Genomic DNA, 21,206 nt, shown 5'->3' with positions numbered 1-21,206 from the left:
ATTTTCTTTCAAAAATAAACAAACATAGTTGTCACTATTTTGAACACTTGGTAGTATTCAGCTACCTAAAATGATCTGAGCTGAGCTTTTAAAAATGATTGCAATTAAGTGTTGCAAGCTGGGTAAAACAAATTTCCAATAGAAAATTGAGGGTTGGTAAGAGAAAAGAGAGATGAAAAGGATGGCAGTAGGAGGGGTTGTTTTCGTTGTGTGGCTTTGGGAGAGAAAAAGGAAGCTGAGCTAAATGAAAATCCACAAAAAATCAGACCAGGCTACTGACTGACAGTGCTATGTGTAATAATAGAAGGGGAGGGGGCTGAGCTTTGAGCAAATGGCTGGAGTGGCCTCTTAAAGGAGCAGCGGTGACACACTGCAGGAGGGGGAAGGGTGTCAAATTCAAGCTGGTGCACTGTGTGTGAGAATTCTCCCACTGAGCAGAGACACACAGCTGCCATGCATTTGCAAGTCAGGCATCAAAGATTTTTTGCATCATTCAGGCCAGAACGGAAGGACCACAGGTCTCTACAAGTGGAAGCTAAGAGAATAAACATAGCAGACATGTCCCATACATGTCTGCAGCTTACAAGTCATGCAGGTATATAAGACACAAGCAGATTTCACAAGAATATTGAAGGAAACATGAGTAATTTTCGTCCTGAATGTATAAAAAGGAACAATGTTACCAAAAGTATGAGGAGTACACTGACATCCTTCAGAAGAGTTCAGGGCTTCAAGATTAGTAAATGATTGCTGCATGTACAGAGCCTAAAACTTTAACTGGATTCCAGTGTACATTATTCAGTATTTACACGAACCAATAGTTTCCCCTACAAAACAACTTCTTTCTCTCATTAAGCTGAAGATTAATTTTCCATGACTGACTTTCCATTCATTATAAGGAAACACTGGATGTAGAATAAGTTTTTAGTATTTTTCCTGGAGGAATTTTGTCTTATTGTGGGCTAATGCAATATTTCAAATCAGTGGCTTTGGCATATTTATTTTTATATTAGAAAGTTTACATTGTTTGGAGAAAAGGCTTCTTAAAATTGAGTTTTTGAAAAATAAAGCTATGCAATACAGAACTATAGTTGTCGTTGCTGTTGTTTGCCTGTTTGTTTTTATACAAGTGAGTGATAATTTTTTATTCTACTTACTCCACATTTGCCAGCTTAATGATAGCTTTAGACAAAAGCATTGGCCAAAGTTCAAATTCACAGGTTGTAGCTGGAAGCAATAGATTGTTTTCTTCATCAAAAGGCAGAAAGTCATCAATAGTTATCTTTCTCCAGCAACCCTAAAGATGAGAAGAAAGGAATATATTATCAGTGATTAACACTATTTTTTCTCATACATTATTGTACACTGCTGACATTATTATTTACTGTTTTATAATTTTATTTTAGCATTTTACATCTAATGACTGACATACTGGTATTCAATACTACTCTGTCTGAGCATTTTACCTTATTGTTTAATGTAATTATAGCATGCCTATATCTATATCAATAGTATGATTATTTATGAGGTCTTTTAGCACATTCTAGGGTGCCCCATCCTACATAATGCAGTAAATTGAAGCGTTTCAAATAGCAAAACCAAAATACCACACAATCATGGAAAGTTTGGACATGATTAAATAACTTAATACAGTCATAATGCAAATTCTGCAAATGTAACTTTAGTAATTATTTTTTATCCTTATATCCTCAGTGATCTTATACTTCCAATTACCATATTACTCCTACTCCTGTTTAAAGATCTATTTTTTAACATAAAGCTAATTAATAATTTATTTAATAAAATCATTATATACTTACCTGTATATATATTATTTCATTATTAAAAGCTTGAGGTAAATGATAAAATTAATGATTGTGAACTCAAATATTTTTTTAAACTTTGGTTTTACATGTGAAATTTTAGTTTGAATTCATTTCTTCCCCCAAGAAATATTTCAGCAGTGACGCAAGCATTGTGAACCCAAAGATCTGTAACACATGGCTTATATCTATACCATTGAATTGCTTACAGACTAGTGAGGGAAGGCATATAGGCAAATATAAAATGTAATATGTTTAAAATGCTCTAGGACCAGAAAGGAAAGTGTGACTAGTTTTGCTTGGGGGATGTCCTCACAAGAAGGTGACATTTGAACTCAAGATTCAAGGAACAGTGTAATTTTCCCAGGTAGATAGGAACAATAGGGTGAAAAATGCTTTCTTTTTATGACACCTGTAACTGAACTCATACTGCCTTATTTAGTGGTTATATGACTTTTTCTTTATTTCCTTATGGATGATGTAGGGCAAGACAGGTTTAAAGTCACAGGTGTTTAGCTACTCTCTCTTCTAATTTTAAGTGAAACGACCCAAAAGAATACACAGTGAAATAAGCCAGATACAAAAAGACAAATATTGTATGATTCCTCTTACATGAAGTACCAGGAAATATCTAATTTATAGAGACAAAAGGTATAACAGAGGCCACCAGGGCCTGGAGGAGAGGGGAATGAGAAAATATTGTTTAATGGATGCAGAATTTCTATTTGGGATGATGAAAATGTGGAAATAAATAGTGGTGATGATTGCACAGCATTGTAAAAATACATACTGTCTCTAAATTGTACATTTATAATGCTTAAAATGCTAAATGTTATGTATATTTTACCACAGTAAAAAATAGCAATAGTAGCTCCCTTCTTACACTTTGATTTTCAGAAAAAAAATTTCAAGGGGCTATCTGGATTCCTACAAAGGAAAAGTTTTAAGTAGCCATAAGAACTTTGTTATACCAGTTTAACAAGTATCATCTGCTTCCAGCTGATCAGTGATTACATATTTCAATACAGAATGCTTTGATTGCTAAACACTGTTGAACTGTATACTTTACATGGGTGAATTGTATGGTACGTGGATTGTATCTCAATAAAGCTGTTACATAAAAATACACAAGGATGAATGTTCAACATTACATATCTAAAACATAATTTGACTAAGGTTATAATTTTCACTGATATTAATACATTGGTTAGTTGTCTCCTTTAAATTTATGAGTAAATGAAATGTTATGTATACATAAACACAAATAATTTTTGAAACCTCATCATAGGGCATTGAATTATTATTGGATTTGGTATTTTTTTGTCACTGCATGTAAATGATGTATATTGGACATTTTTACTGAGTTTACTGTGTTAGTGCCACGTAATTTTAAAAGACCATCACAATGTTTAATTATAGAATGCTTGTAAAGAAAGATACCTTTTTGTTAAGATAAACACAGATTAATAAAAGATACTTTAGAATACAGTCATGTTCAAATTTTATTATTTTCCGTACTTCAATTCCAGGTCACAATAACTAAATGGCTACATATATTTATACCCTCTTCCTCCTATGACCACCCTGAAAGGCAAATAAAAAATTTGTTTTATAAATAATAGGTCAAATCACAATTACAAAAGATCAAGAAAAGAGCAATCAGTGGACAGAGATTTCAGCAAAAACCTGAATGGTCATAATTATATGAATGCTATGGAATTCTGACTTCGCTTCCCTACTTCTACTGCAGTAATAGGTGGTACCTTCCCACTCAGGGTAGAGCTCTGACTTCTGCACTTTCTCTGAAGTTAACAAAGCAGTTTCTCTCCCCAGAAGAGTCAGTGGGAAGAACTGACTTCCATCCTCCTCCTGCAGTAAAGAGGAGGTGCCTGGCCTGGTAGAACCTATTGGAGGAACTCTTATTTCTACACCCTACCCAGGCAGTAATGAAGCACACTTCCCCCTCCTCAGGTGGTGATAAGGAGATTGTGGGATGGAGTCCTATCCTCTGGGTAACAGAATAGCACTATACAGGTGTTACAAACTAAATTGAGATTTGAAACAAAGCCCACAAAAGTGATCCAGGGTGTGCATTCCAAAACTAAACAGGCTGACTACTTGCTAAAATAGAAATTTTAATTAGAAACCACAGTCATAAGACATAACACAAATAATGTCCAGGAAACTGTCCAAAATTTCTCATCATACCAAAACCCAGGAACATCTCAATTTCAATGAGAAAATACAATCTACAGACCACAAAATCAAGATAACAGAGAGGTTGTAATTTTTAGGTAGGAACTGTAAATATGCTATTATAAAAATGCTCCAACAAGTAATTATGGACACTCTTGAAACAAATGAAAAATAGAAAATCTCAGCAAAGAAACAGAAAATATGAAAGAGGAAAAAATAGTAATTTTGAATTTAAAATTAAACAATAAACAAACAAACCCCTTAATAGCAGAATGCAAATGACAGAAATTAGTGAACTGCAAGTTATATCAATAGAAATTATGAGCAATAAGGGAGATATAGATTGAAAAAATAATATGAGCCTCAGACAATGCAAATATATATAACATTCAAGTCATTGGAGTCCAAAAAAAAGAGGGACAAAGAATGTAGGGCTGAAGTAGGTTTGAAGGAATAATGGCTGAAAACTTCCCAAATTTATCATAAAACATAATCTTACAGATTTATGGAGCTCAGAATACCCAAAACAGGATAATTCCAAAGAAATCTACACCCAGAAATCTACACATGTTAAATTCAAAATCCTACAAAACAAGACAAAGAAAAAAGCCTGAAAGCAGCCAATGAGAAAAGACACATTACCGATAGGAGAACAGCAGATTGCTCCCCAGAAACCACAGAGGCCAGAAGAAAGTAGCACATGATGCGGAAAGAAATAAACTGTCAACCCTGAACTCTGTACTGAGTGAAAATATTCTTTAGGAATAAAAGTGAAACAAAAATATTTTTAGGTAAAGGAAAGATAAAATAATTTGTCACCAGGAGACTGGCTCAAAAAGAGTGGCAAAAGGAAATTCTTCAAAGGCAAAAAAAGAAAAAAAAATGGAACATTAGGAATAAAGAAAGAGCAAAGGAAAGAGTAAGCACATTGCTAAATGATAGAGTATTAGCTTCCTCTTGAGCTTTTAAAATTATTTTTGACATTTAAAAGCAAAATTTTTCATGAGGGTCTCAATATGTGTTCAAGAAACATTTAAGACAATGATACTAAAGAGGGAGGGGTGTAAAGGGGCCTAAAAGGTAGCAGTTATAGTCCAATTTAAGAGGTAAAATGTTGATATTAATGGACTGTGATAAGCTATGCATGTATATTTTAATCCCTAGAGCCACCACTACAAAAAAATTTATACAAAGAGATATACTCAAAAACACTAGGGATACTAATTCTAAAAGATATAATATATGCACTCCAATGTTCATAGCAGCATTATTTACAATAGCCAAGACAGGGAAGCAACCTAAATGTCCATCAACAGATGAATGGATAAAGAAAATGTGGTACATATATACATGGAATATTAATCAGCCATAAAAAAATGAAATAATGCCATTTGCAGCAACATGGATAGACCTACAGATTATCATACTACATGAAGTAAGTCAGACAGAGAAAGACCAATATTATATGAGATCACTTATATGTGGAATCTAAAAAAATAATACAAATGAATCTATTTACAAAACAGAAACATACATAGAAAACAAATTTATGGTTATCAAAGAGGAACGGGGAGGGATAAATTAGGAGGATGAGATTAACAGATACTACTATATATAAAATAGATAAAAAACAATGATTTACTGTGTAGCACAGGGAACTATATTCAACATCTTCAATACCTATAATGGAAAAGAATCTGAAAAAAATATATATATACATATATAACTGAATCACTTTGCTATACACCTGAAACTAATACAATATTGTAAATAACTATAGTTAAAAAAAAAAAACACCAGAGATAAACAAAATGGAATCCTACAGAATGTTCAGGAAATGAATAAGAGCACAGAAAAAGGAAATGTATAAAATGTAACAAGTAACAGAGTAGACAAAATTGCGGACAAGACCCAACTGTATCAAATATAAATTACACACAAAATACACGAGTAACTTGGATATACTTATCAAAATTAAGAATTTGCATATATGTTGACAGAAAAATTACACATGTAGAAAGCTGAGAAAAGTCACACAAATGGGAAAAAATATATACACGAAGACGCTATTTTAGAGCATTGTTTGTATTGGTAAAACACTGGTCATAACTTAAATGTCTGTCAATATGAAATTAGCAAAATACGTATTGAGTCATCTCTTGGTATCTGTGGGGGACTGGTTCCAGAATCAGCCACATATACCAAAATCTGGGGATACTCAGGTCCCATAGTTGACCCTCCTTATCTGAGGATTCAACCAAGGGCAGATCATAACCATAGTGCTGTATTTATTGAAAAAAAATACACTTATAAGTCGACCTGAGCAGTTCAAACCTATGTTATTCAAAGGTCAACTATAGTTATTGTCATCTTTAAACAATGGAGTGCAAGGTAGATCAATAAATATTAGCATAAAAATGTCCGTGGTTAGGAAAAAAAATACAGAATGATGAGTACTGTATGATCTTACTGTCGGTAGAGATTATATATAGTAGGTTTACATATATTTGTAAAAAAAAGTTTAGGAGGGTATACAGAAATCATTTACTATGATTGTCTGGGTAGGTAGAGTCATAGGGAACTTCCATTGGCTAATTTAAACATTTTAATAATGTTTGAATTTTTTAAATAAAAGCATATATAATGTTAATAATAATGAACTGAGAACAAAAACATTTCCATTTTGGAAAAATGTAACTGAAGGATGGAAAAATAATTTGTCATGGCATGTCACTGGGTGGGAGAGAGTTTGTTTCAAATGCTGATGGCAGGCTCCGCCCAGAGATCGTGGGGTGGGGGGTATGGGAAACATGATAGGTGATGTTGATGCTGGCGTGTTCTGCACGCCACAGTTTGAGAACTCTGAATTCTACGATAATATAGTGCTTAAAGGGTTAAGCACTTAATAAGTTAAACAAAGGTTAATCAGAAATAAAAGATAATATGTTTTTTATATGGATAGACAGATGGCAACAGGGGAAAAGTATTGGTGTCAAGGTGTGAGTTTCTCTGTTTATTCAGAGATAACTGAAAGCACTCAGAGAAAGGCTGCCAAGAGCAATACGTATCTGAAGTGGAGAGCAATAACTTAACTGCTTCTTTCAAGGAGCCCAAGGAATGCTGACATTGAAAAGCACCTGAGGAGACCACATGTGGCCCAGTAGCAGTGTTATCACTGCCAGGTGAAGGAAGAGAGAAAACCTCTCTGTTTTATAATACTGTTTTTTATGCTACCCAATAAATTTTTGATTGACATCAAAGAAACTTGAGGCTATTTACTTACAATCCAAACTGGAAAAAATGGAAAAACTTTTACAGAAGAAACAATAGGCTGGTGTAAAAATCTGAACTTTAAATGTTATGCCTAGAGGCTCTCATTGGTTGGTTTACTTTGAAGAAATGACTAAGGTGATTGCTTCAAGAGACAACAGGAAAGGGGGAGAATATATGTAATAAGGCAGAGAAGGAAAAAATCAATGTCCAATAAGAAACAAATGAGAAGGTAGCAATAAATGGAAGAAAACAAACAGTGAGGTGTATGCCTTAAGGTGTACAAGATGGGACAGTGGAAGGAAAATAGATGTAGGGTAGAGGATGTACCTCCAGTACATTATCCTGAATCAAGCAGTAGAGGGTAACAAAGAATATTCTTACGAACACCTTTATTAAATATTTGCAGTGAAAACCAAAGGATATACATGTAAATAGTGAATTAGAATTGGAAGAGAAAAAAATCAAAAATTAAATTGTGTGTCTGGAAAGGGACAAGAAAAGAAAGTAGCAATATACTTTATCTTGTCGGAAATAATTTACTCTAATACTTTATTACACCTCATCTGCAAAGAGGTGTTGACTCAGCCCCACCATCTGGGAATTAGGGAGAGAGAGGTAGAAATGTCTGCTCCTAGCCCAGAGAGAACAGATTTCTACCAGCCAGAAAACCAGGTAGCCATATCTATCACATGAACACAGCCTCTGAAACAGCAAAGTTCTTGTTTTGGTCCCTTTAACAATTGCATCTGTCTATCTATTTATTATCATTGCTATCAGTGCTCTTCTATAGCCTTCTAGGACTACAGTCCCAATTTTGAAGAATGCATCAAAGGAGAGGAGGACCAGCAGTACAGTGTTGTAATTTGGCTTGTGTGTATTTACTTTACAAAAAGAACTGCAGATTGGACCAACTGTGAAAACAAGAAATATATATTTGGACAAAAGACCTGGAAAAAGAAAACATCTATAAGGTAATAGCTTCTTATATATATTTCCATATACTAATGAATACACTAAGTGGATGGGATGCTGGATGCTTCATACTCAGTGCTATAGAGAAAAATGAAGCAGAGACAGGGGAGAGAGTGTCACGGTTTCAGATAGGGTGGAGAGTAAAGGCTCAGAATGAGTGTCTGAAACACTAAACCCAGGAGATACTCGGGCATTCTAAAACAGAAAGGTTGTTATCTATGTATTCCATATGTAACCAAATTATCATTCACATAAGAATGATACATAAAGGAAAATAGACCTCAATATTAAGTTACCCCAAATAAATCACATGTATATTCTAAGTGAATAAAACTTTGGAATGCATACTCCATCTGAATGAAAGGTGAATCAAAATAAAATACTCAAGAGAGAGGAAACTGTATTAAAAAAAACAAACAAACAATGATGAGGACTAACCCTTTTATATAGAGAATAAGGGATAAATAATTACAAATGTGTTCAAAGATAAATACTAGAAAAAATGTTTACTCAAAAAACATACCTTTTATATATAGAATAAGGGATAAATAATTATGTGTTCAAAGATAAATATTAGAAAAAATGTTTACTCAAAAAACATATATACCAAGAAAACATTGAAATAAGAGTATTAGGTGGATTTTATTCTAAAAAACCAAAACAAACTATAAATTCATAATAATTAAAGCAATATGGTATCTGAATAGGATAAGCAAGATAGTGAAAGAAAATAGAATCCAAAACCAAACACAGTCAAATTGGAAATTAGTTTATGATAAAAATGGTTTTTAAAATCAGTGGGTAAAAGGTAGAAGATTCAGTATGTAATGCTGGGGCAACTGGCTGAGGTTTTGGAATAAAAAATAAACCAGTTCTTCATTTCTCACAGTAGATAAAACAAAAGATCCAGACATTAAAATAAAACTAAGGGGAAATATTTTTTGTTTTCTTGAAACAGTATCTTACTTTAAATGATAAAAATTCCTAGACTCTGTAAAGAAAAACAATGACATAATTGACTACATAAAAATTACAAGTCTCCGTTGGGTAGAAGACACATAGCTAAAAGACCAATTTAAAAAATGCTTCCTTTATATTCACATATATTATTACCTACAACATATAAAAGAACACTTACAATCCCATAACAAAACTTTAAATAACCTGTTTTATAAGTAGGCAAGATATAGGCAATTTAAGAAGTATATAAAGGATGTACACGTTTGATGGGATACCAGAAGAACTAAGCAAGTTTGGGCAAAGGAACCACAGCAAAGTCGTATTTCAGGAGAATCAGGCAGAGCGTTGCCTATGATCACTGTGCATCCCCTCTATTTTTGCATCTTGACTTAAGAACCACTGTTGGGCAAGAGAGCGTCTGGGAAGCCGATCATGTGCTTTTCCCCTGGCTCTACCAAGGGGCAGGAGGAAGAACAAACCATCTCTTTGGCTTCCACAACTGGAGGCAGCAGTGGGGAGAGAGAGAAGGAAGGAAAGAACACAGGAAAAGAGGGAAGGAAACTAATAGTGCTGAGAGTCTACTATTTGTCAGGACCTTTGCTACGTTCTTTTACGTAATTACCACATTTTATTGTCACCTGTATTTGTACCATGATATATTACATGCCTGTTCTCTTGAGAGAGGAGGTCCCTTTGCCTTTGCGTGCAAGGAACCCTGAGAGGCCCATGTGGCCCTACGAGTGGCTCTAGAAATGCAGAGGGCCAGCAAAGCTTTCTGTCAAGTCTCAGTGAGCATGAATACGACCATGCACTTCAGTGATGAGTGCCAGCAAGTGGCCTGCAAAATAATTCATACGGAATCAGTTGAATCACTCAGTGCTCAGCAGTCTAGCAGCATCCCTCACAGGCCATTCCTCAGGTGAGACCAAAGAGGAACCAGAAGAAGCCACTGGACATGAGGTTCAGTCTTTCTGACTCCCAGACCTCTTCGCTCAAGGACTACACTATCACAGGTTAAATGACGGCAGCAGACTGACATTTCCAAATTAGACTAAATACATTAAAAAAAAAATCTGAATCTAGGTAGGTTTGGGTTTCCGAGGAAGCAGTACAGTTAAAGAGAAATAAATCACATATTCTTTGTAAAATGGAATAGAGTGTTAATAAACGTAGACCCCTATCCAGGAGGAAATTGGAAAAGAAGGAAGGATGTCAGGAAGCAGAGAGAGAGGAGGGTGATGGGGGAGAAACTACCACGGTTGGTTTAATGTTCTGCTTATGCTGTTTTAAAAGTCTTAATAATTTTGAACTTCGTCCCACCTCAAGTTTAGGCAAATGTGCAGAAGTGGAGCCAAACACCCAGGCATCCGACCTCGTCACTCCTCCCGCGTTTACTTTCCTTCTACAACCTGTCCTCTGTGTACCCACGCTCTTAATGCCATATCCTCCCTGTCACTCCTCCGAACACACTTAATACTCTAAAGTCTACTCGGCCAAACCTGCCTCCTGACTGGTAAGCAGCGAAGATAAAGGAAATTAGGAAGTTATGTTCTCTCCTAACAACGTTTTGACTTTCAAGGTCTTTCTGTGACTATCAAAAACAACAAAACTCCTATTTTGGGTATCAGAGGCTAAGATTACCTTCTTTACCTTCCCACTGAGGTGATCCTATTAATTCCTAAGCATTGGCCTTTCAACAGTCCCCATCCCAGGAAGACAGATGGCTCCGGCTCATTAAGGAAAAAGTCATGTTCTTAGAAATACACAATGGAACGATCCCCTTTCCTCATGCCCTCAAATGTTCAAAGATTCTTTCTCCGTGACCAGGACCAACTTCATGGGTATGTGACCTGTGCAGTCACATGGAGGCCCACACTCAGAAGGACCTCATGCTTTGTTTAAAGTGCTGATATCACTGTCTTGAAATCCTTAACAATTTTGAACAAAACGCTCTGCAAATCATGTGGCTGGGCCTGCCTGTGACTCTGGGCCTTTAGAAAAGAACATTCATTCCACCATTAAGAACCCAAAGGTGTTTCATGTAACCTAGCATTGCTAAATGTGGTGCGGGTCTACTTTGCCGTATTAACTAAGAGGTTTTGAATTTTCTATTTGTGCTTCTTACTATCCCATTTGCTTCTTTTCAGGCAGAGGTAAAATACTTCCTGTGTCAGAGTGAGATTTGCTAACACTAAAACACATCTCAAGTTCAGGACAAAAAACGGATCGGATCAGGCCTGTCAGTAGCATATACCAAGAGAGGACTGCACCACGCTCAAGCTCAAGCTCTCTCTCCTGTCCATGACCCTGATGCCACATCAAAGAGGGGAGAGCCCTGTGCGTCCACCTGCCTACCCAGCCCGCCTACCTGGGACGGGTGAGGCAGCAGAGGGCCACCCCTCCATGGTCCTCGCAGCATCAGTTTAAAAAGCACAGGGGACTAGCATCACAGGGGATACAACTGTGTTGTTTTTAATCTCAAATTACATATGCAGGACATCCCCCCAGTAGGTACTCAGCGGATAGCCTTCGTAAACTGCCTCATCTTCCACTAGCTTCATTATCGGCATGTAAGAAAACTATATTTCAATATGAGAGGCACACAAATTTTTAATGCATGTGAACACAAACTTACCATCCAGTGAAGTTTCACAACATACTTTCCATAGCTATTGAACAAGGGAATGTGACCCTTCACAGCCTTGCACAGAGAGTAAATGTGTTCCCAGGGCTTCCAGACCAGAAGAGGAGGTTCCCCTGCAGTCCCTTTAATATAATTGTTCAAAGCACCCCCACTGAATATCTTCCACATGGCGCAGATTTCGCTGATAATCCATCTCATCAGCTAGAGATAAAAGCCAGTAGAGTTCATTAGTTATTTTTCAGTTGTTGGCACTGTAATTTGAAAGGGGGTGGGGAGAACAGTTGGAAATCTACTTTCAGTGGTAATGTTAGATTCTACATGTAGTATATCCCACATTTTGATTTCTGACCTACAGAATGGTCATAGATCTTGCTTTTATTTTCAAAAAAATATAGTCATAAGACAAGCTAAAAAGTCTTAGCTAAGAGCTGTCTTCCAGAGTAACGTCAGTGATTTGACATTGACCTCCATATTAGTTGCGTGCGTGTGTGCGACAGAAAAGGAGGGAGGAGAGAGGGAGACAATGTTTCTGAGAGCAATGATGATTTTATTTTGGAATTAACATTATATAAAGGATTGAGCTACTCTTCTGTAAATGTTGAGAAGTTTGAGAAGGAAATGATCCCTTTAAGTCTATAAAACCAATTAGACAAGCAACGAGACATGGGAAAGAATTAAAATTACACACACACTTTAAGTCTCATATTCATGTGTTGATCTGCAGGTGCAGAAGTGCTCCAAGTAAAACTCCCAACTGCAGGGTTTTCAACAGGCAGCAAGGAACAGTGGAGAGTTGAACTTCAGAGTATGTTTTACTGCCTGGTTTGTAAGGAGATTAAATACTTGAGACTAACATCATAAGATTTATGTTTTCCTTAATTTGGTTATCTAGAAAATTTCTTCAAGTTTGGTGAAGTTGAAAAAGACAAATCAGATATCCTCCTGTATATCTGGAGATTTTACTGCCGAATTATTTTATACTTCCTTTGTGGAATCTAAAATATGACCCAAACGAACCTATCTGCGAAACAGAAACAGGCTCACAGACATGGAGAACAGACTTGTGGTTGCCAAGGGGGAGGGGGATGGGGCAAGGATGGAGTAGGAGTTTGGGCTTAGCAGATGCAAACTATTATATACAGAAGGGATGAACAACAAGGTCCTACTGTAGAGCACAGGGAGCTATATTCAATATCCTGTGATAAACCATAATGGAAAAGAAGATAAAAAAGAATATATATATATATATATGTGAATCACTTTGCTGTACCACAGAAATTAAGACATTGTAAATCAACTGTATCTCAACACATAAATATTTTACACTTCCCTTGAAAAATGATATGCTAAAGTCTATGTAGGTTTAGAATTCATAAAATAAGCGTATTTTAGACTAAACCATAAAACAATTCAGAGATAATTTTATACTAATCAGTACAACCTGGCTGAAGAAAACATATTTTGATTTTAATATTGGTCAAGATTTTAAAGATCAGAAAGACAAAATGTTTAAATGGATAATGACTATGCCCCACTCCTCTGATTATTAGGAGAAAATAATCAAAAAGCCTGTTTCTGATGTAACTACCTTAGGGGAGTGGAACAGGTCTGCTTCTGATGGATAGAACCCTGGGTGCAGAGTGGGGAGGTGTGTTCCCACATGCTGTAAGACTGCTGCACTGAAAATCTGGTTTGTTTCAATGAGGTGTTGCATTTGAGCTGCACCCCCTGATTTCTCCACATTAGCAAGCCAAACAACACCGAACACCTTACTCTTGGACATGATGTAGGGCCAGACTGGCAACAACTTTATGTCAATTGCTAGGCACATGGATCCGGAGGAGAAATGCCTAGATGGTGTGTACTGGGCTACCCTGGTCCATGGGCGGGAGAACAGGGGCATAAGCAGTGCTAATATTAACATCTTCCCCACCTGTTCTCTCTCTACTCAATTAAAGAGCCTTCTCTTCCTCTTTGAGTGTCTGGCTTATGAAATATTCAGTTATACCAGAACTTAAAGGTGAGCAAGACAGCAATGAAACTGACTGACTGGGAATTGCTTAAGGGCGGGTCCCAAAGGCATTCTGCAGCCAGGCTTTTCTTAGGTTGATACTCCCCTACTTACCTCACTGCAGAGTAAATGCTCATTTGCTGAAAACAAGTCAAACAGGATTTCGTTTTTCACAACCACTGGAGCCTGAAATATATATATATATATATAGAAAGAGAGAGAGAGAGAGAGAGAGAGAGGGAGATTACTATTTAGGAAAAGTAAAGGAAATGTAGCTTAATGAAATAGTTTCATGTGCTGCAAACAGGCCAAACTCGATTTCATTTCTCACAACCAGAGGAATTAGAAGAAATAAAAAAATAAGCATATTATTCTGTAAGATAACCCTGTTAGAGCTGTAGGTGACATTAATTTAATAATGTAATACCTATAAAATACAGTATTTTAAAATATAATAAAATGTTGTAAGATATATGCAGATAAATTTAGCATGCATAAACTCACAAACTGAAAGTTTAAAACCTGATTTGAAATTTAAATTAACCACTCAAGTTAAACCTGAAGTTTAGTTAACATCTGGTAGCTAGAAAAATGTCTTCATCTTGGATAAAAAATATTAGCTGAGACAGCTTATTAAAATCTTGCTCAACTTTAAATATTGCTATGTCTTTTAAAGTTAATATGGTGGTCATTAATTAATTGGTATATATCTAAGTTTGCTTTTATATTTAGACCACCTTTTATATTTAGACCAAAATATGACTTGTAACAGTTTTTAAAATTAGTTACAATTAATATCAACCTTATATATTTAACATATCAAAATAAAATGAAAGTTGCTTTGATTAGCAAACTAGATTTTTTTTTTTTTTTTTTTTTTTTGCGGTACACGGGCCTGTCACTGTTGTGGCCTCTCCCATTGCGGAGCACAGACTCCCGATGCGCAGGCTCAGCAGCCATGGCTCACGGGCCCAGCCGCTCCGCGGCAAGTGGGATCCTTCCAGACCGGGGCACGAACCCGTGTCCCCTGCATGGGCAGGCGGACTCTCAACCACTGCGCCACCAGGGAAGCCCCCAAACTAGATTTTTGTAGAAACTAATGCCATCAATTACTCTCAATCATCTGTATTACTAGCATCTTGAAAACTCAATAAAATATTTTTATATGTCTGAGAAAAATTTACTTAAAACTACCTTGAAGGCCTGAATTGACGCTTATGTTCATAATTTACATAATTTATAAAATTACATATATATAACTTTATGTTTATATATATATATTATTCTGGTTTGTCTGATTGTGATGCAATACTTCTAAAATGCCTATACCTTTCAGTATGTACCAAATGCATTAAAATTGACTATAGATTAAATATGTATTAGATGTCTAAGGTTTGACGGGTTAGACAATAGTCATCTGCTGACAAATGAAAAGGAGGAACTGAAAGTTTCTAAAAGACAACAAATATTAAGACAGAGGTCTCTGCAATGGTATTTTAGCATCTTTATCCCCTACACCTATACCTGGGGCAAGACAAAGTTTTAGACATCTTACATCTGTTTAATATAATCAATATTGAAGGACCTGGGCCACCAATATCTGGTTCTCAGAAATAAACCAATCTGATTATTCACTCTGCTCTTAGGGCTTGTGAACCCCCTTGGTTGGAATGGTCCATGTTGACTCTGATATCTTAAATTTAGGCTTTTAAGTTTTTTAGTAAGTTAGCTTCTCTTTGACTTAAATCATGTCCTTTGACTTCATATTTTACTTAGTGTTCTGAGGTATGTTTCTAGTGCTCTTTAAATTGTGGGTTGCAAGTATTTAGTGAATCACGAAATCATTTAATGGGTCAGGACTATATATATATATACACACATAGATATATCTATAAGATGTATCAGGAATATATATATATATATATATCTTTATATATATGGACTATAATGAAATAGAGTAAATTTCATATAGAAAGGTCATTATTGTTTTGTAATATTTTTGTCTAAACTTTATATATGTCCATATATATATATGTATATATATATATATATTTTTTTTTTTTTTTGCGGTACACGGGCCTCTCACTGCTGTGACCTCTCCCGTTGCAGAGCACAGAGTCCGGATGCGCAGGCCCAGCGGCCATGGCCCACGGGCCCAGCTGCTCCGCAGCATGCGGGATCCTCCCGGACCGGGGCACGAACCCGCGTCCCCTGCATCGGCAGGCGAACTCTCAACCACTGCGCCACCAGGGAAGCCCTATATATGTCCATATTTAATGAATCTCAATGTAAAATGTATTTATCACTGTGGTCTCATACACTAAAACTTGACAAGCACTATTCTAAAACTTTCCTGCTTAGCTAGACTTTCAGTTTGGGCTGTTCTGGTTCACACTTCAGCATGATGGATCAAGAGAAGGAGTCAGTGCAGAGGGAGAGGAGAGGTAAGGGGATGAATGGCAGCATTTCGATAAATACAGGTGGAAGTGTCATTAACAACAATGAATCAATTTATTTTTAGTACAAGTGTATATTCCAGAACTAAGGTATGCTAAAAGAGTAAAAGGTATAAAACTTTCCTACTTATTCAAACTTACAACACTCACTTCATGGAATTCATATCCTTCATTTGCATGGAATATAAACTCTGTACTTATAGATGGAATAGAGAGATTCAAGTGCAGATCTCTTGGGCTTGAAAATAAATGCTTATTAACACTAGAGTAAACAGACCTACACCATGTAAGAAGCAGAAAGGAGAAAGTCTGTCAGAAATTAAGGAATAAATTTTTGCAACATTTTAGGTTAAAATTTGACATCATGAAGAGAAGAAGGAAACTTGAGACCCTGAACAAAATTTCATTATTCTCTTGGAAACCAATATAAACTATATCGATAAATATTTATTTCTAATTTAAAGTCCAAAAAGTAATTACTTTTTCTTACTAAATACCAAGAAAAAATTACCCTAAACAGCTTTTAAAATGCAAATTTTCATAACTAGGATATTATATCTCATAGTTAATACGTATTATAATAGTAAAAATATCTCTTACCTGATTAATTAAAAAATCCTGTGGACGTTTCCAGGAATAAATTTTCAATGATGGTGGTAATTCAATCTTTCCTTCAGGGTCTTCAAAAAAATGCTATATAAAAAACGTATTGAGTATTTTCTCCATATAGTTTTATTAAAACAAAAACAACTCTATCTAATAAAAATGAATACGTGCATTGATCTGATCAATAAATAAGCATTTAGAGTAATTTGTGTGTTTGTTCTCAGAGCGAGTTCATGCAGTACTTGGAGAATACTGAAGTTAACAATACTGTATTTAATTAATGAAACCTTGATTATGAGTAGCAGTTTGACTGCAGAGGAAGCAATCCAAACAAGCATGAGTGGCTTGGGAATGTGAATTAGGTATGGTGGGGAAACAATTTTGGATGGGCCAGATATGGCCACATTTTCCACTGAAAATGTTTTTTTTTAATCTGAGCAGAGAAGATTGAAAAGTATTTACTTATTTTTCAGTTAGAATCATAAAAAAGATGATATGTAAATGAAATCTGTACCTTTGATCTGACTTTCATTTATTGTTTTAATTAAACTTGTTATTTTGAGATAATCATGATTCATAAGCCATTGCATGAAATAATACAGAGAGTTCCTATGTTCGCTACCCAATTTCTTCAGCAGTACCATCTTGCAAAACTATAGAACACAACCAGGATATTGACACTGACACAGCCAAGATATACAGAACATTTCCATCAGCACAAGGATCCTTCTTATGCCCTTTTATAGCCACACCCACCTTCCAACTCCCCAGTCTGTGCTTAATCCCTACCACTTGGCAATCGCTAGTCTTGACGTTTATAATTTTGTCATTTCAGTAATGTTATATGAATGGAACCCACCATATAGTCTATAACCCTTTGGATTGGCTTTATTTCTTGCTCTGCCTAATTCCCTGGAGATTCAATCCATTCAAGTTGTTGCATGTATCAATAGTTTGTTGTTTACTGCTGAGTAATATTTCATGCTATGGATATTTGTTTGTTTACCACCTGCCCATCGAATTCCATCTGGGCTGTTTCCAGTTTGAGGCTATTACTAATAAAGCTGCTATGAACATTTGTGTATAGGTTACTGGTTTTTGTGTGAATGTGAATTTCCATTTTTCTGGGATAAATGCTCAAGAATGCAATTAATTCTTTAATTTCTGAGCCCCAACTATGGGTCAATTAGTGAGTTCTGGAGAAAGAATGATATCCATATGCAAGCAGTCTGGCAAGTCAGAGAGACTTCAGGTAGCTGCTATGTAAAAATTCTCATAGCTCATAAAATGGTAGGGGATGGGGGGATCTTTACAAGAAATAACATGACAATTTCTAGGATTACAAACAAAATGCTAAAGGAACATAAACTATCTGTATGGGAAAAAGAAACGTAATCAAATTTCACCTCAGTTAATAGGCACAGGGGAAAATATACTGTTTTGTGATTTTCATCATAATTATATGTTTACCCTAATGCTGGTGTGACTTGAGAAATAGGTTATATGTTTAGGGCATTGTCTGAGCGTTAAACGTAATAAGTGTCTATGTATATCTGGAGCATGTGGTTTATTGTCAAATTTAAGATACTGGAATAATTCAAATGACGATAAAGGCACCCTAACATCTAGTCAAAATGATAGAAGAATGAGTCCTTAAAAGACAAACTGATGCTTTTTCAGGAGCTGTACTAGACTTCTGGGTTTCTCTCACATTGCTTTTTTCCCTGCAAATATTAATTTAGTAATTTTAAAGTTCCCTATCTGACAATTCCAAAAGAGTCTCCTTTGGATCTGTTTCTATTATCTGATTTTTCCTCTTGATTTTTAGTCACTTGGTTCTGTGTCTCTTCATGTCTGGTAAATTTTGATTGTATGATATATGCTGGATATAAAAATTTATACACGTTCTAAATGATGATGTCTTCATCCAGAGAGGAGGATTTTATTGCCTTTTGACAGGCAGAGCACAAGATGAATTTGACCTAATCAACACTGGGTCTTAGGATTTGGCAGGACTGGTGTGATTTTGGTTTGTTCTTACTCAATGTGGAATTCTGTAGCCATGTTGAGGCACCAACTAAAAGTCTGGAGTGTTTAGCAAGGTCCCTTCACTTGGTGTACATTGAATCCCATTCTCTACCTATCATCTTGAAATCTTTTCTCAATTATTAAGCTTCCAGGCTGCTGCTTTTTACTCATTTGCTCAGCAGCAAAAGCTTCACACTCACAGCTTAGGAGGTAGACAAATGTCTCAAAATAAAATTGTATGCAAAATTTACAGATCACTTCTCTGTAGTTACCTCTGAGATTTGGGTTCAAGTTCTGGCTGCTTTCGCAGTCCCAGACAATATCCTCCTTCCCTTCAGCCCAGAAAAACTGACATAAGCTCCAGGCCACTACTCTGTGCTTGCTTTCTAATTTCCATGCCTTGAATTAATAAATGTCTTTGAGGAAAAAAAATAGTGGGGCTCATCCCATTGTGATTCCCTTTTCTCCAGGATTTGAGCCCCTCTTATTGTTAATGCTAATCTTTCCATGTCATTTTGCTTTAGGTATATTTCTTACATCCACCTTACAGTACTTTATCGTATACGTCTTAATTTGGTTCACCCATCATATCCTTTTCTTGCTGAGGAAGTGAGACATAATGCTGGACTTATAGGGGAGGGTTGGGCATCTGAGGCTGATTTCCTGATCACTAGCCTCACATCTAAAGAAGTGGCCTTTGTAAAATTCCAAGGATAACTGCCATGGTTACATGCTTAAGGCAATTTATCCTGGTAAAATATGGATGCTGCAAATCATGGCTCAGAGCTACTGTGCCACCATATCATAGAAATGCAGTCACAGTGCTTGGAGGGTCCATGACTCACTCCAGTGGGGAAACTATTGCTTCCTGAGCCACGAATGCTGAGGTTGTGGAACAGAACCGGGGGTGGAAAGCAAGGTTCTATCCCAGATGGCATCACCCTGCACCGTTGTAACAACCAGGACTTGAGCTGTGCTCTCCTACCTTGTGAAAGCTGTGGTGGCAGAATGGGGTGTTAGTTAAGGTTCTGAAGTGTCACCCCCTATTAGAATAGCCCCTGTTCACAGCAGGAGTAGGGCTAGTGCTTCCCAAATCATGCAGTTTTATACAGCAGCCAGCAATAGTCCTATATGTTGACCCCAAATGAAATGGACATCAACTGTCCATTTGACCAGCACACTTATTACTGCTCCAGTCTCAATGGTTTTCCTCCAATAAATGTTCTTCCAACAGACTTGCCCTTGTTTCAATAACATTAAGTTCAAGAATTTGATACGTGACCTTCCAGAGATCTGTAAGAATTTTTCATAGTCATCTAATAAAGATATGTTTGTATTCTAAGGTCCTTAAAATGTTGTTTTATATGCTATTTCTTATTTCAAAGTTTTCAGGTACTTCTGCTCTTCCCTTCCCTGTTGATCCTTTACAATTTGGAGTGACTCATCTCTGGATCTCTTCCAGAGCTCAGCTGCTCAACTGAGGATCTACACAATCTATCTTGCTGATGAAAATTCGCAGACAATCCCCATAAGATCTGAATTTCTATAAAATATGTAGAATATGACCATTTTATTTTGAACCCAGAAAGTTCAAAAGTCCTTTGCATCTAAAAGTTCATAATCACCTTAGGCATGGTACAAAGAATGCATTCCCTCACATACTGTTATTTGAAATTGTTCAAATAGTAACAGTGTCAGCAATTAGTTATAATTATTGAGTATCTTTTGTAAACAAAGTACTGATATGAATCATGCAGTTGGTGACTGCATTTTGTGAACAAAATGTAAATGCTAATAAGTACCATTTCAGAGTGCTTTATGCAAATAAAAACACTAGAGTTCAACCTAGCCATTATGGTAATTTTGTTTGTGTTTTGAAAATTGTATTGCGTTTTCTTTTTTAATATCTTTTTTGAAGTATAATTACTTTACAATGGTGTGTTAGTTTCTGCTGTATAACAGAGTGAATCAGCTATACGTATACCTATATCTCCATATCCCCTCCCTCTGCGTGTATTGTGTTTTAAAAGTACTTTTGTTGAATGAATTACTGTACCAAATAAATGGGTTATATTTAAAATGCAACCTAGACCGGTACCTTCTATAAAGAAGTTTTTAGAAGAAAGACATTTTTAAGTAAGCAAAAGAACCTAAAATAATATAACTGGAAAATGTAGGAACCCCATTCTCAGCTCCAATCTCAGGGACACAACATGTTTAAAAGCTACAGGTAAATG

At 36.0% G+C, this 21,206-nt stretch overlaps 1 protein-coding gene across 1 annotated transcript in view; it reads right to left on the bottom strand.

Annotated features, from left to right (window-relative positions):
* The window catches only part of ADGB (androglobin), a 138,814-nt gene that overhangs the window by 117,050 nt on the left and 558 nt on the right, over positions 1-21,206 (bottom strand). The window contains exons 2-5 of the mRNA XM_030853230.3: positions 16,936-17,028; positions 13,994-14,065; positions 11,860-12,069; positions 1,158-1,297 (exon numbers count right to left, since the gene is read on the bottom strand). Of these exons, the coding sequence (XP_030709090.1) occupies positions 1,158-1,297; positions 11,860-12,066 (347 nt within the window). The 5' untranslated portion in view covers positions 12,067-12,069; positions 13,994-14,065; positions 16,936-17,028. The remainder of the gene's footprint in view (positions 1-1,157; positions 1,298-11,859; positions 12,070-13,993; positions 14,066-16,935; positions 17,029-21,206) is intronic.

The sequence above is a fragment of the Globicephala melas genome, chromosome 14 (assembly GCF_963455315.2).
Source record: "Globicephala melas chromosome 14, mGloMel1.2, whole genome shotgun sequence".
Lineage (NCBI taxonomy): Eukaryota > Metazoa > Chordata > Mammalia > Artiodactyla > Delphinidae > Globicephala > Globicephala melas.
This window is presented reverse-complemented; position numbering and strand designations above follow the sequence as displayed.